Here is a 17,253-nt window from a genome sequence, read left to right as displayed (position 1 = left end):
CTCTGGATCTTCTTCTTGGAGTTTTTAATGATCAAATCTGCTTGAACACAGATCTTCTCTCGTTTCTTTTCTGAGTCTTAATTTTCTTTTATTTCTTAGATGTTCCTGCATCCATCCGTGCTTGAACCAGATATTGTAGCCTTGGCCTCCCCTATATCTTAACCATCTCAAGCATTCCCTCTTAACACATTTTATACGAGACTTTGATACTTCAATATATGTGCCACCAGCTCTGCTCTCCTTTTTACTGTGCCTTTCCATAATCTTCCCTCCTCCCCACTCTTTAATTTCAACTCTTTGTGTGTAACTCTGTCTACCCCACTTATCCACAACGTTCGCCTTCCTTCAGATATGATCCTGTTAAAGGATGCTGAAAAAACTTCCCGATCTTTCCGAAAAACTTATGCGTGAAGAGCAGCGCAAATTCGCTTTTTTAACTTTATATTAATCTGATTCCCAGGGCAGATGGGATTTCTTGTCAGGTGATGGAAAACGAACTCGATCGCTCCTCTCCGGTTGTAAATCACAAGGATGCTGTCCGGTTTGTGTTTGGCGATGTCTGTGACACCTCACCTTCCATCTCATCAAATATTCGTAGGATTGAATATGTCGTGAACCTTGTCATTATCTTGCCACATGAGCTGAAGATTGTTAATCCTGAAACATAGTAATTGATGAATTAAAAATATGAGCTATATTATGTTTTTGTTACATTCAATATCTAGAATGCGTAAAGTCTATCAGATTTATCATAACCGTCATATCGAGTAACACTGTTGCAATCCACCCAGATTTGCAATTATCGTAAGAGAAACCAGCAATCTAAATCGGTAAGAGCAAATCTAAGTGCAGCGATAACTTAAATGAATTATTAGCTGGACCTATTACGCCACCAAAGCCAGGAGGGTCAACAACTTATAATCTATTTTATTAAATTGACAGATATATGATGAGGTCACATCGGTTTAATTTGTTCATTATTTTAATTCCATCGTAGAAGGGAAACTGGGCGATCACAGTGAAAACCGCAACAAAAAACTCGAATGTGTTGTATACATCAATAGTGTATCAGTAGTGAACTTAGTCCAATCTGCTAATTCTATCTTACACAAGAAGTTCCGTCTATACCTTTTAAATCATTGCATTATTATAAAGATTTACCCTCTCGTATAAAATATTTGTCTTCCGTAAGATTATATTGAAAAGAGGCAAAGTGAGAGGAATTTAAATCTTTACATAAGTCCTCGGGATCGTTTTGTTCCATCTCCTATCTTTGCAGCAATTCACTAGCACAGGAATCCCATCCGGGATTTTTCCTCTATCCTCCCATGATGAAAAAGAATGAATGCTGCTATTTTCTCTGAAAGGAGGCGTGCGACGCCACTACTTTGTGGTATCTGGAGGCCATTGCCCCAAGAACCCTGACTGGCGCCAGTGTGGGTAGGAGAATGCGACTTTTTCCCTTAGTCTTAACAACCACTCTTTCTGTTCTGTCCAAAGCCGTTTCCAATAATCACATAAACACTTATTCTTGAAGCAATAGTGCATAAAAAAGATTGCGAATCTTAATAAAAAAGACGAAATGAAAAATATCTGATGATAGGCAAAGGTCATCGCTGCCGTGTATGATCTCACCCAAGTTGATTATGCGAAGAAGATCGCTCTTGACGCTTTGCTATTAGGCGTGCATATTCAAGGTCATTAATGTACATTCTAAGTAATATTCATATTTTAAAAGGAAGGGGGATGTTGTTACATTGGACCCCAATTCATTCAAAATGCAAATAGATGCTCCACGATAATCAGGAATGCATTATATTCGTTATTTATGCAAGTAATACACCCAAAGTCATGGTAACTCGTTTCTCGGTCATGTTTTTCAATGATCTCTGAAAATCCGAAGATATGATGTGATTTTATATCTATATCACGATTGGCCACATCTAAGTTAAATTTTAATACACATCGCCGTTACTCCTCTCGAGTTTCGGCCCCGACCGCGGGATGCCCCAGCGGAAACCGAACGGTTAGGATGATCACGTCGCACTTTCATCCGGGGCTAACGCCGCAATGAGTGCTTTGAATGAGGTTAATCGGAGCCAGAATCTCACCCAATTACTGCCCCTCTCGCGTGAAGAAGATTGGGGGCAGACTCCCCCTTGTGATCACGAAATAGGGCACATCCCGTGGCGGTCATTATTTGACTCCAAGGTCAATTGAAATTATTTTCAGTTATGGGAATTTTCAGCGGAAGCGGTCTCATTTTCTTAGCGAGAGCTTAGTCCTGCTAAGTCCTCGTTTTTAAATATCCATCTCTAGAAATCGAGCGCACATTGTAATCAGGAATTCTTTCTTCTACGCAAAACGAAGCATTTTCGCTTGTTGTTTTTCATCTAAGACGCCCATCAAGATGCTCTGACTTTTCATCTTTTAAATAATTCAGTAAATTATCCAGTTGCTGGAAAAAATAATCAGCGGTTGCCGTATTGGCATGCGATTTGAATAATTCACCTCAGAATATGTGAATATTCTGATGTTTTAAACGTCTGTTCTCCATTTGTAGTTTTAATTTTTTTTTAATTGGATAAAGGCTCTTCTTTCCTGAAAGTGTCGAAAAATTCACTTGTTAATTGAAAGGATCTTTTTGTCTCCCAAAATTAAGATTTAAAAAATAAGGAATATTTTGGCTTTTTAATCTTAAATAATTTGGAATCATAGAAACGTCTCCAAGAGTTCAAAACAAGTTACCAACTCGTCCATTCCTAACTTTAAGCTTCGTTTGCACACCATAATGGAATAAATAACGTGCAATTTCGCTCTAAATTTCGTAATATCTTATATATAATGGAAACACGTTCGGGGAACTACGTTTTTTTATTTATTTATGTACCCTGAAAATCACCGCTAGGTTGTGTGGCAGGGGGTGAAGCCGGCTAGACCACAACAAAATGATATTAATCGAATCCACTAAACAGAACCATGGTTTCATCTGAATTCATTAATTTCCGTTTAAATATAATTCACGTGGCACTCGCTATGCTCCGCAGATCCCAAACTGACCCTGATTTCATCCACATTCTTTCATCCACTTCCTGTCCCCTTCGCGGTTTTTCATGGTCACCAAAGCGAATGGCGGGTCGGATTGTTTCGGTCACATGACCTTTCACAAAACAGAAATGAAACCACCGACACCTATATAATCACCCTATAATTGAATCAACACTGCCGCCGCGGACGGGAGATATTTTTTTGCGAGATCGTCGCGAAGGATGGCCACTTTAAATGCTGCTTCCTTTGTCGTATTAACCGTTGGGAAGATACAAAGGCAAAAGCCACCGGCGAATTTACGCTCCACGCGGCCCGGCGCTCGCTTGCATCCCCCGAGCGATCACTTCAAATGAAGATGAGGTTCCCCCGCGTTGACCCGCCGCTTCGTCCAGGACTTTAGTTATCCAGCCTGCGACCTTTCGCATTCGGCTGTCAACTGTCGAGGGGGATCCCGCTCGCGTCTCCTCGTTAAGATCGTTCGTGGCCGCTATTATTCTTCCGCCCATCTCCATCGCTAATCCACAACAGAGCCCGGCGTCTGAACCAGTCAAATGCTCGGTGACGTCACTGGATCTCTTACGTTCCACTTTCGTGGGTCCGGTAGCAGGCAAGTACTCGCGGAGTGGCGCTGTCATTCGGACACAACTCGTCGCATTCCTCGCTATCTCGCTGAATCTTCTGGAAAGGTGAGTTTCGGCATGATGTTTGTTTTTGTGTTCTTGTTGAAGTGGTGAAAATCTTTGTGTCTACGACTTTCGGAGTTGTTTCCCTTTCAAAATACTTTGTCGAATTGGAAATTGTAACTAACAGCTGAGCAGAAAATTGTTTCGTGAATTTTAACGTCTTTACGACGCGACCACTGGGCTCCGTTTCTCAAAGCGACTCACAATTCATTCGGGAAAGAATCTAAAGTGCAATATAAAATTGTGAAATTCCCTTCCTGTATCATATAGATAGGCAAAAAGTGCTGCACCATTTATTATCCTTAGCAGATTCAGTGTATTCAAATTAGAAGGACAAGTGAAGTAAAGTATAGCTTTGAAAAATTGGCTCCAGATCATGTTCATTTCACGAGTAACCGACCAATTGCTAGGATAGATTTGGGTTGAAATACTAGAAGATATAAAAAATGGGATAGAGACGAGCGTATTAGTATTATAATCATATTGCTTCAAACTCCATTTCTCATTGAGTTCCTGGGTCGCGTCAGGAATACTGGCTGATAGGAAAACAATAATTTCCCCATTGTTGGCATTGGACAAGCTATATAGTTTTTTTAATATTTTTAATTGGCTTTTGTTGCTCAATTTCTGACATTTGAATGAATGCCGAGAGAAATTTCATATTATTACAATAAAAATATGAGAAATATTGGTGCTCATACTAGTGCGCGGCAGCGAGTTTCATTCACTGGGAATGGTTAGCAATTCCTAGCCCTTCGGAACCACATCCGCTCCATTCAATCATTTCAAAAGGTATGTGTACACTAATCGCATCCGCTTCTACTTTCCAGTTGTTCAGAGCTTGTGTAGTATGCCGCAATCCGTTTAACAGTTAAAATATGTAGTTGAGGCCTTGAATATGTATTAAAATATAAACCTAGTTTTTATATTGTACGCATTTCAGGTTCTTTCCTTAGGGTCTAGTTCTCCGAGTATTTATTTTTTAGGCGTCGAACGACTAAAATAGTTGTTCATGCTTTCATCAACCGTGGTGAAGAGAGACCAGCCATAGTAATCAATCCGAAATTTAGTTTATGTTAAGGTCGAATGAACTACTCACATGAACTACCCCAAAATCGACGTGAAAGATTCACACACCAGGTTAGAGGAACCAGGTCCTTTACCTGTGCCGCTTGTAGTTTTCCAGGAAGACCTTGTGCCCGGAAAATAACACGGCTTGGGTGAAGCTGCGAGTACCCAAAGGCATCATATGAAATCAAATCTGGGTCCTTCTGTCCATTTTTCTACCCACTAAACAGCCCCTGGCTAATATTTTTTTATGATTAATTTTCGTGATTTTTTTAATGATTAATGTTGACACTTGTAGCAATTTTATACTAAAATATGTATCCCAGTGGCACATCATAGCATAATTGGTATGGATAGTTTACCATAATGGTCGGCGCATAAAAATATTTTATATTATACATAATATGTTTTTCGTGGATATTGAAAATATAATATATTGACTGCTCACACCATATAAAAAGTTGAAGGATTAGGTATGCATATGAAAGTTTATATAGAAACTTAGCGATTAAGATCTCACATCCATTACTACACCATAAGGGGTAAAGTGAATCTAAATACTAGTTATTGTAGACTGTTCTCAACTTTAAACTCATTTCATAGCAAGAACATTCATCTGCCTACTCAGTTGAAATCGGACTTTATCCCAAATTTCAAGAATAGGGTATATACTTAGTTGCTTGCTAACCCACTTGACTCATTTGATGAATTCTCTTGTGACAATCTTCATTACATTTAAGAACTTATGTTTATATATTAAGTAATATTTATATTGACTACATTTAATATGGTTGTACCATTTATCAAAATGAATAAAGTATTAGACATTCCTCTCATAAATAACAAGTAATTTAAAAGTATTATCAATTATTGTTTCATGAAACTTCAATTAAAATTCTAACCTACTTTGCAGAGCTAAAATAATGATTTTGAATAGACTGGGAGAGCCCGAAAGATGTCCCTCCTGCAAAGGAACATTAGAGAATAGGTAAGTATAGCCTATAGAGTGACCATCATTTTCGAATCCTTTGCACGAGCCGTACCCTTCTTCCCTAGATTTTTGTTACTTCCATTATTTCAATACACAAGGATTTCTTTTGACATCGCAGAAGTTTTAAACATAATAAGAATGTGTAAAAAGTCAATGAATCCCATGGTTAACGAAAATTGAAGTTAATTTGAGTGAGGATTTTTTATTTGCCTTTCTCAACCGCAATGGATCTGCAATCTGTCGATGCTCATGATCTTATGACATTCGAATATGAATAACAAAATAAAAATTCTATGACGGATATATGTGAGATAGTTTTTGATATTGATTGAGTGAATATTGATATTGATGACTTTCATTTCAAATAGGAGTTATGACGTAGCAAACAGGCGAGGAGAAAATGAGAGTTGTACACCAAGACCTCTTTGCCAAAAGATCAACCATCATTTAGTACTTCCTCTTTTATTATTACCAGTGGTACTGCTTCTTCTTGGTATTGCCCGCCTCATCGCGAGGCCGGAGCACGAGGGTCTACTGTACAAAAGTTCAGGTGATTCATTTTATTTTTAAGCATGTTTTACTTCTTATTAACTTTAGTTGATAAATCAATAAAATTTTAGGGATAAAATTTATAAAAGTCACCGTAATATTTACATTTATTTCAATTCGTCTACCATTAAAAAAATTCAAATGCGATAAAAATGTTTTAACTACTCAGTAACTCAAGTCCATAATACTTTCACATTTGAATTGGCGCGATCCTACGAAAGTTGCATGCGCGTATCGTGCATCATTCGTCGTTAATATCTACATTTAAATGTGGACAATGGTGACTAACTGTAGTTCTGCGCAGCTGATGTCAATGAAAGGGAAGGAAATATTCGTTTCTGAATGTCGTTAGAAAATTTTCGATTGGGCTATAGGTCGTGTTAATTTAATCCTAAATTCTATCAGCGATTTTAGTATATTCCGAATGGAATTCCTCAATTTTGTTGTTAACTTTCAATTCTTCGGACCGACGGTTTTGCTTTTAAAATATTGATTTTAAAATTCAAGTCGCAATGCAACTAAATGTCCAGTTAATATACTGATACAACAGTTTTTGTGAATGAATTTATCAATTTCAGTAATATTGCAGGACTTGAAATGCTATGCACTTTTCCGTTATGTACTTCATCAATTAACTGAAAAGGTTCTAGTTTAAAATAGGTGTAGTATCTCATAGAATAAATCCTATTGAAGGGCTATTTTTTTATTTTGTAGTTCTTAATTTCATACAAACTTCTATGTCTATGACCAATTTCCTTGCTGCAATTATTGAGTAGAAAACATTCCATTATTCAAGTAGTAGAAGCTCTTAATGGTCAACATCACTTGGAAGAATTCGAGGATAGAGATTTAATCAGTGGCATAAAGACAAGTTTTGTACCACTACTTACCAACACTCTGCCATTGAATGTTTTGCCAATTTCTCACCGGAGACGGAGGAGACATGCAAAAGATGTGATATATGGATTGCATGAAAAGGAAAACATATCAGCATATGATACTCTTGAATGGGCTGCTGTTAAACCTCCTTTTAAGGATAAAGGGTTTGTATATTATTGTAAATTTCAAGTTAATTCTTTTACCCATTCTACAATGATGAATTTAATTTGAGCAGGAAAAATATTTTTTTTAATAGAGATGAAAGTAATGCCGAACAAGAGCAAGGGGATGAAGGAGATCATGAATATGGAGCAAGTTATGATGAAGAAGAAGTGAACATGGAAGGGCCACCAGAGATCTTAATTGAAGGAAGCAAAAATGAATGGGAGAATTTCTGGTATGGAACAAATGATGAAGAAAGCATTAGGAGGGCTCAAGGTATTCTAGGGGTTTTGGTTTGGTTTTTATGATGCACTATCCTTATTGCATGTTATTTTCTTTTAATTCAATTTCCTGGAATGCTTGACGAGTGAAAGGTACGAAAAGCAGCTAAAATTTACAATTTATTCATGACTGCCATATTTGTGCCTTACAATACTGCACAGCAAAGAACCCATGGTCATGGTTTATAATTTTTATTGAGGGAAAACTTTTTTTTTCATACCTTACAAGATGAAAGTTTTGTATGAAGTGGGTTCAGAAACTGTGTCATTGTGTTATTTACTATAGCTTAGTGCACATGCAAGTCCAGAAATATTAGCAAGTTCTCCATAAAGTAATAATCTAGTGAAAATGGGTTGAACTATCTGAATTACCAATAACCACTTATTTGATGGGTATACGTTTTTATATTTAAAACTCACCTAATGTGAAATAGTCAATAATTATTATCTCTGAAATCAGCCAATATTCTTAGTGTAAGACCCTGAGAATGCATTCCTTATGCAATCTCATTTTTTGTATCTTTTTTCAGCTCAAATGATGCAGAACCTCATGAATAGCAGTGTGGACCCATGTGAGGACTTCTATGAGTATGCTTGTGGTCGCTGGGTAGATGAGCATCCAATACCCAAAAATCGTGCCGGAAGTGATACATTTGAAATCCTGAGGAGCAACATTGATGCTGTTGTGCGCCATCTCCTGGAGAATGATCCTGATGGAGACGAGAAAATGGAAAAAGTAGACGATGTGGGAAGTACAATTGGAAGAAGCAAACTGAGTGATATAATGTCTGCAAGGGAGAGCATGAGTCATGAGGAATCTGGTCCCCCGTTGCCAATTAAGCACCAGAACAAAGCACCACCAACTGTCCCTTCTGCTCGACACTTGGAAATGAAACGTAACAATGAGAAAGCCCTCCTCTCTGAGGTCACCACAGAGAGGAGTGCGTCACCTCAGAGATTTGATAAAAATGAAGTAGTGCATGATCCTCTACTCATCTTATCCGATTTGTACAAAGCAGTGACCTCATCTGAAGAAGTAAAGGAGCTTGATTTTGATGATTTCTTCACTGTCAAAGCAGATGTTTTGGGCTCATTCAAGTCAAATGACACATCGATTGGACAAGAACAGGCACAGATGGTGATAACCAATAAAAAATCAGCTAAAGAAAGGGTAAAAAAATCCACCCAGTCATTAATCTTTGAAGATATTTCAGATAAACCAATGCATTCCCATGAGAGCCAGTTATCAAATAAAGATTTTGTTCACTTTCCATTATCAAGCCGACCTGTTTCTAGTAAGAGGTCATCAATCCCCCCAGTGGGTTCCCCCAAGAGTGAAATTGATGAGCAAAATAATGGTGACCTGGTTGGAGTGCAGGATGGGACTGTGATGAATGGTTCAGACTTATTTTCTCAGTTGGAAAAGAATGACTCAGTGGGGAGGAGTTTAAGAATGGGAATTACACCACAAGACAACAGTGGGAAAAATAGTGTTAAAGGAGTTTTAAGTGAAATAAATAAAGGTGTTCAGGAAAATGAATCGGGGGCAGTAAACTCTAAGGATACAGCTGTCGTATCCTTAAACAAAGATAGGGATAAAGTCAGGTTCAAATTGACCACTCCCCTATTTAGTGTAGCAGATTTGACTCAAGAAAAAACTAATTCTAGTTATTCTCAGTTAAGTGCTGAATACAATCATAGGGAAGGGAAATCGGAACAAGGAAAGTTAGTTGATGCCATTGGATCAACTAGTAAATTTAAACGGCAGAGCAGGCCTAGTGATGCCATAAAGAAAGCTCGGCATTTGTATCAATCCTGCATGAATCTTGGTAAGTTTCTTCATTATTTATATATGCATGTATCCATTGATATGATTGCCTATAGTGAACTTTGGAAGTTTTTGATGACCCCTAAGAAGTAAAGTTAATGAGCCTGCTGATGTGATAAATTTCAGATCATCTGAATGCACTTTGTGATTTCACATACAAAGCATATATACAAAATTTTGTTCTGCGCATGTTTTTGAATAAGAAAATTTACTGGATAGGTACACTTGAAATGTTCACTGGTTCTAGTGTTAACAGAGTTCAGTTTGGTGGGATACCTGTATCATTCTTTGACTTGTGAAAGGATTTCTCCCTGAAATTGAAATTTCTCCCTGAAGTTGAAATTTTTATTTAATGAGATTAATTGTGAAATTTTTAAAGCCTGCTCCAATTTAAAAGTAAAATGGTAACTTTGATAATAAATTAAAACTGTGAGTATTTAAAACGAGAGAATCGAGTGTCTAAATTGTAGTCCAATGCCACGATGAGACTAGAGATCTCCATAAATAAAATGTTAAAGGCATGTATTGCATATATGTATTTTGAAATGTTCAGTTAATGTAAGTACTTCATCATGCTCTTAGAATGCTTGCAAGGACTCTTTACTATTTTATTTCAAAATAAGTATAACCACATCTGTTGCTAGGATCTCAGCATCCCTGTGTCTACCAAAATGTTTTTTTTCCTTGAAAATTCATAGAAAATATATGGCCATACTACAATATTCATTTTAAAAATTGTTTAATTGAAAAACATTGAATGAAGAAATTGATTTGATTCCTGGTCAGCATAATTATTCTTGGTGGCAACATAAAAATTGAGTCTAGGAAGGCTTTGGGTGAGTTGTTGATGCTTGTTATTATTTTTAATGCACATGTATTCTTAAAATGTAGGCTTATTTTTTAAATTTTAAATTTTCGTTTGGCAGTATGGAAAAATCTTTCCTTTTCATTACAGATGTTGGCTCTATTCTGATTTAAGATTCAGGTTTTATTAGGTATAAATTTATTCTTGAATAAGATATACAGGTACAATGCACTTTAAATTTAAATTGGTGGTGGTTATTCATACTGCATATGCACATTTATGGACAAACTCATGTTACAAACTTTTCCATTGCAAAACAGGGGGTTCTCTAACAGTGAAACCATATTTTCCTCATTTTTTGCATGGAGTTTCACGTGGACATTAAATTTTAATTTGTCACAATTAAACTAGTGGGGGATTATACATGAAATTTCAAATTTCTCCTGGTATTTTAGATACATATTCTGTTTCAGATATTCCTTATGCATCTCTTTCGTGTGGTTAATATTATATAATGCTTGCTGGTAATTATTATATAAAGAAATCAATAACTTAAACTAGGCTAACATAAGCTAGGAAAATGGGGTAATGCAATATGTATCTTGAAATTTGAAGAGGACCAACGTATTAGTAGTAAATCTTAATGATAATATTCTATTAATACCCTGATCCCAAAATAGCTTTTCTAGAGCAGCAATGCTTGTGGAAATATACTTCTACATCAATACAGCATCTCTGTGGTATTGCTGGTTGGAATAGAAGTAGTATTTAGGGGAGGCGACCGACAGCTGAGATCATTTGCACCATTAGGGATGGGCAGGAAAGGATGAAGTGTGGAGAGAAACCCTGGCATCGGCATTAGCCTACGCTTTACAAAAGGCACCAAGGGGTCCCCAGCTTATCATCCCATCCAATGGATGGTGTACTCACCCAAAGTGCCCTCAAGAAAGCACCTCAAGTAGGGATCGAGATACCGCTGAAAAATATTCAACACCGCCAGGATTTGAACCCAGGCCCTCTGGGTGGGAAGTCAGTACGATAGCCACCACACCATCTTGATCCCCTTGCTGGTTGGACTAATCTGCAGAATAAATCTGTTGGAGTGCCAAACTATATCTTATAGACAGTCCCAGAAATTTAATACATGTTCACGGTAGGGTAAGGAGGTTAGGGAACTTGTCTTTAATTAGGAGTTTCGTAGATAGCACTCTTTATACTTAATTGAGTTTACAGTTCAATTAGAGTAGCAATGTTCTCCGATGAAATAGTTCATAAAGCAAAACATTGACATTTTGAAGAATAAGCATTATTTTTAACTTTTGTGGCTTTGTTGGGGCTGAAAGAGATAACTCATTATCAATAACAGCCATCAATCCTATGATTGGTTTGATAATGGTGTCAGTTTGTTTCCTCCATCAGCTTACTTCCTTATTTTTGATTTTTTTCCTTGATTTTGCATTTGCGATTACTCATGTACTTCCTCTTGGAGTTTTCCTGGGTGTTTTTTCTGTTTGAATTACATTTCATAGCTAGAAAGTATATGTATACTGAATTGTGTTGCATTGGTCTACCCCTTTTATTTTCAGTATTTCTGCGGACTTTCTTCCGCTCCTGTTTCTCATATAACTAGTTTGTTAGTTTAGGCTACTGAGCGGGTGGAATAAATACTTTCTTATTCTGCCTTCACCCCAGCATACCTCTAGGTGCTTTCATTTGTTTGAACTTTCACTTTTTTGTTGATGAAGAAAATATGGACTATTCAAGGGAACCTCCATTCCAAAAATGTTGCCACTCACTTGAAGTACAGCTCTCTGCTGTATGATACAAATTTATCATGAAAATCCCAATCTCTCTAATGCCTAAGTCTAATGCCCACATTTTGAGCTGTACTTCCAAAATCTCTCAACAATTACTTATTGTTTATGTTTTGAAAGATTGTGCATTAAAACATTATTGAACTGGTCAGCAATGCTTGGTATTGCCCAAATATTTAACACACATTACTTGAAAGTTACAGTATTTAATTAGCAATATAGTTTTCATAATTCACTTAACATATTTATCATGCAGAGCTATTTCAGAATTGGTCTCTTGTATCAAGCCAGGAATGCCCATGGAGTCAATAACATAGCTTCACTTTGTGATAATTAATGGCTATATATTTAAAGATTGAATGGTCAAAAACGATTTTCATGGCATGGTTTGACTTTCTAATCTCCCTTGAGCATATTATTGTGACATACACATTAAGTATTATTAAGTAACTAGGATTCTATAAGGGCACTATGGTATTGCATGTAGATGGCCATTATTTTACCTGCTAACCTAAAGGGTAAAGATCTGAGTCCTTTCTTAGATTTGTATTATGTATTAAAGGAAGATTCAGAGAAAATGTCAAGACCAGCCCATGATCATGAGGACTCTGTATGTATTTGGTCCTCTATCAAAAACCCATGCACAAATATAATTTCACCCTTGGTAAATTGCTTCATATGTTGAGCGACACACTGGAATAAATTTTATCAAGTGAGTTGCTGAGTAACCTTTGCTTTAATACGCACTATAATTAATTTCAGATATTATTCAAAAGCGATCTGAGCAACCATTAGTGAAACTATTGGAAGAATTAGGTGGCGGTTGGCCTGAGCAAAATAAAATTCCAACTTCCTTTGAGTGGACATCTCTTGCGGCAAAACTTCGACTATTTAATAACAACATCCTTATAGCTGAGTGGATTGGACCAGACATTCGGAACTCATCAGAATATGTGGTGCAGGTAAATTGGTCAGTTTCTCACATGCTCTATTTGTCAACTGTAGTAACATTTCAGTATAGTTACTGAATTTCATTGAATGATTTAAAATGTCTCTCTGAAGAATGAAACTCTTTTCAAGCAGTAATATCTGTACATATTAATATGTTTACCATATATTTCAATGTTCATTTTCACTTTATATATTTTTCACTTGCTTTATGTGGCTCACTATAGTTGCATTGGGTGATGCCACTCATTTTCATTCTTGTGAATGTTGTCAAGCTCTTAGAATGAAACTTGAAACAAAGATTTATGTGTGTATGGTCCCAAGAATGACCATGTTCTTAGTTGGATGAGGCAGGATTGGGGTTACCAACGCGTGACTACTTCCTGTCGTCATCCAACACAGAAGCAGTGAAAGCTTACCGCCAATTTATTATCACTATTGCTAATCTGCTTGGAGCTACAGTTAAAGATGCTGAGACATTAGCAGAACAGTTGGTGAATTTTGAAATGCATCTTGCTTTGGTGAGTTACATTTTGTTTTTTTTAAACTGCTTAATTGGATTGTACACAAATGTTTTTGGCATATTAGCTGCTTGAGTGTACAATTTAATATTCATCATTTTATGTCCTTAAATAAAAATATTATTGGTTTGAAAAATTCTCTATTTACACCACTTTAATTTGATACTTAAAATTTAATCCATAAGTTCTCATCAATCTTTCAAAATATACATTTATGTATTATATTGCATTAAAAATATTTTGAATACAAGAAATCGGTTAAAAGATTTACTTTGAATGACTATTTTATGTGGCTCAAAGATAACTTCTACACATGAAGAAAAGAAGAATTTAAGTGAACTTTATCACAAAATGACTGTGGAGGAATTATGCGAAGCGATTCCAGGGATTGATTGGAGACAGTATTTGGGAACCATTCTGGAGTCTACACATCCAAATTTTGATGAATCCACTTTAAATTCTACTATAGTTGTGGTATTTGGCTTTCGCTATTTTAAAGATCTTGCAGGCCTCCTAGAAAAGTATCCCCCAAGGTTTGTGAAATTTTACCTGTTTATATTAATATATTTTCTTGCTTTGTAATCCTTTTTTCCTATTAATAGTCCGCTAATCCTGTTTTCATATTTATTTCTAAGTGTGAATAAATATTTGATGATTTGTAGGGATCTCATTTTTTTCTTCTATAAATGAAATGGTTTAATTATTTGCAAATATCTGGAATGAATGAACAAACCTAGAAAGTTTTCCATAGTTACTCCTTTATTATTTTTATGCCTTGTTTTTCTTCATTGGATTGGTGTATTTACTTTGTTCCCTTTCTAACATTTTGTTTCAACTAATAAATTCTTACAGCATGAATTGGAGCATCTTAAGGTTATTTTCTTTCTTTATTTCATAGGAATGCTGATTAGTAAATATTTTAAGTCCTTGTTCTTAGTATTTGTAAAATTTTGGATTAGATTCTTTGAATTCTCTTCAGTTGTTTTCATTCAAGTTGTATGGATGATGGACTATTATTTATTTGTCCCTGTTCTGAATGAAATGCAAATGCTCATAGTATATAAAATATGAAAGTAGTAATACATAAACTGTGATCAGAAGTGTAAGAAATGCCACATTGAATGCTGCAAAATATTTATTTGTTCTGCAGAACTGTGCAGTCATACATGATGTGGCGATTTGCATCACACCGAGCCAGCAACTTGGATTCACGGTTTTTAGCTGCCATTGCTCAACTCCGTAGGACTTTGACTGGCAGAGAGGAAGAACCACCTAGATGGGAGACATGTGTGGCACACACAACAGCTGCCCTTGGCCACGCTGTTGGGTCCCTCTTTGTCAAGCGGTACTTTGATGAGCAGAGTAAGAGTGATGTGAGTGGTTGTATATCACTCTAAAATCTTCTTAAGAAATACTTCACTGGCTAATGTAGAATGACCTGAATCATATCCTATGGAGAGTAAAAGTGTATCAATTAAATATCATGCTTGAATTTATTTTTGTGCATAAAAAAATTAACTTGCCAAGTTCTAGGAAAAGTGTTTGCAACACTGTAATAATAAGCCAAAGTTTTCCCAGCAATAATCGTTTCTGAGTATCATTAACGATACAGAAGTCTGTGGTTTTCTGATCTTTCTGCAGTCAACTTTCAGGGGCAGGTAGGGCATAGTAAATGTAACAGTGTTTTTAATAGCAAATTTATTTTGTTTTTGGGTACTTAGTAAATTTAGATCTATTATTGAAGCATAAAATGAAAGAAATATGACAAGAAATGTCATGGAAAGTGTCTCTGAGGGGTCCAAGACCCCATCCCATAGGGAGCTGCTGATGATATAGAGTGCATTAGATTCTTATAAATGCACAGTAGCTATGTAGACTGGTTCTTAGAACAGTGCTAGATTAGTCCTATGAAAGTTGGAACTTTAACTAGCAAAACATATGTAGTTAGCCATCTATCTGCCGACTTTCCTGAATGCGTAGATGTTATTATTATATAAATCTTGTTGCATTTAGGCAATTGTCCTGGTGGCAAGGATTAAGGCTGGTCAATGGTGACTCTTACAATGCACATAAATACGTACACAAGAACAGATATGAGACAAAATGCTCTTATGTACAATGACTCGTTAGATTACCAACTGCACTGTTACCATCATACAAGGGCTAGGTTCACGCCATACCATACTCACACACTCCTCAATTCCATATACCGTTCAAAAACATGCACTTTCAACACATCATTCACTTTTGCAATATAACTTCTCACGCCATCCACATTGTATATATACAATACTTAAATAAGTACAATAGTATAATAATCACTGATCAATTAAGTTTATCTCACGATGGCTGCTTTACACTTATTCTTAAAACTCCTAAAATTGGATGGAAAGGGCTCCAACAAACCTCCAGGTAGCTGGTTCCATTCAACAATATTTCTGTTTAAAAAAGAGTATTATTTCCTTTTTTTGCATTCTTATATTTATTTTAAAAATTGTCATTTTTACTTATGTTGGGTTTTTCTATCTCTTTCCATAAATCTTCCCATGCTTCATCATTTTTAACAATTCTATACATCGTGCCCAACCTACTCCTTTTTCTTCTATTTTTCAAACTCTCCCATTTCAGTATATCCAACATTTCCGTGACACTATCAGCTCTTTTGTACCTTCCAAGCACATACAGGGTCGCACCCAAAAGTGGTAGGACTGATTTTCTCTGGCGCGAACGTAGCGGTGGAGGGGGGTCTGCCTGGCAGGGTAAGGTGGAGGCGGCTCTTAGCAACAGACCGACACCAACCTCAGTCGTCTGCGGGCTGTCGTTGAGTGAGGACACCGTTTTTAGTGAAGCAAGTTTTTTGTCCGCGTCGAAAAAGGAAATGAATCTGAATTTAGAGCAACGTAATTCCGTGAAGTTTTGTGCGAAACTCGGGGAAAACGGCAACTGAGACCTTCGATATGATCAGGCAGGCTTATGGGGACACTGCCTTAAGCCGTTCCACAGTATTTGAGTGGCACAAGTTGTTTAAAGAGGGTAGGGAGCTCGTTGAAGACGACCATCGCTCCGGACGGCCGTCGACGGCAAGAACCGACACGAATGTGGACAGAGTGAGAAAACAGCTGAACACAGACCGACGCTTAACCAGTGAAGAAATTGCAGACCAGTTGGGTCTGTCTGCATCCAACGTCCAACGCATTATTTCACAGGATTTGGCCATGCGCAAGGTGTGCGCCAAGATGGTGCCGAAAATTCTGAGTGTCGACCAACAGGCAACGCGTGTGCGCATTTCCGAAGAAGAGTTAGCCAATTTGCACCGAGATGAATTTTGTTTGGAAATTGTGATAACTGGTGATTAAACATGGGTTTTTCAATATGACCCCGAAACGAAAAGACAATCCGCGGAATGGCACACTTCCGCGTCCAAAAAAGGCTCGCATGAGCAAGTCAAAAATCAAAACGATGTTGATTGTGTTTTTCGACCGTCATGGAGTGGTTCACAAGGAGTTTGTCCCACCAGGGGAGACTGTGAATGCGAACTTTTACGTGCAGGTGCTCACCCGCCTCCGAGTACGCGTGAAAAGAGTCCGACCGGCCATCGCAAACTGCTGGGTGCTTCATCATGTCAACGCGCCGTGCCATGGCGCGCTCGTCGTCAGACAGCTCCTGGCCAAATACG

At 37.1% G+C, this 17,253-nt stretch overlaps 1 protein-coding gene across 1 annotated transcript in view; it reads left to right on the top strand.

Moving 5' to 3' along the window:
• The first annotated feature begins 3,644 nt into the window (after window positions 1-3,644).
• The window catches only part of LOC139686338 (neprilysin-4-like), a 35,195-nt gene continuing 21,586 nt past the window's right edge, over window positions 3,645-17,253 (top strand). The window contains exons 1-10 of the mRNA XM_071583511.1: window positions 3,645-3,734; window positions 5,713-5,787; window positions 6,159-6,340; window positions 7,139-7,382; window positions 7,475-7,656; window positions 8,192-9,490; window positions 12,871-13,070; window positions 13,398-13,577; window positions 13,878-14,110; window positions 14,728-14,950. Coding sequence (XP_071439612.1) covers window positions 5,723-5,787; window positions 6,159-6,340; window positions 7,139-7,382; window positions 7,475-7,656; window positions 8,192-9,490; window positions 12,871-13,070; window positions 13,398-13,577; window positions 13,878-14,110; window positions 14,728-14,950 — 2,808 coding nt within the window. The 5' untranslated portion in view covers window positions 3,645-3,734; window positions 5,713-5,722. The remainder of the gene's footprint in view (window positions 3,735-5,712; window positions 5,788-6,158; window positions 6,341-7,138; window positions 7,383-7,474; window positions 7,657-8,191; window positions 9,491-12,870; window positions 13,071-13,397; window positions 13,578-13,877; window positions 14,111-14,727; window positions 14,951-17,253) is intronic.

This window comes from Hetaerina americana, unplaced genomic scaffold (genome assembly GCF_022747635.1).
Source record: "Hetaerina americana unplaced genomic scaffold, ioHetAmer1.1.p SCAF_14, whole genome shotgun sequence".
NCBI lineage: Eukaryota > Metazoa > Arthropoda > Insecta > Odonata > Calopterygidae > Hetaerina > Hetaerina americana.
The sequence above is the reverse complement of the archived record's forward strand: the minus strand, read 5'-3'. Positions and strand labels throughout refer to the sequence as shown.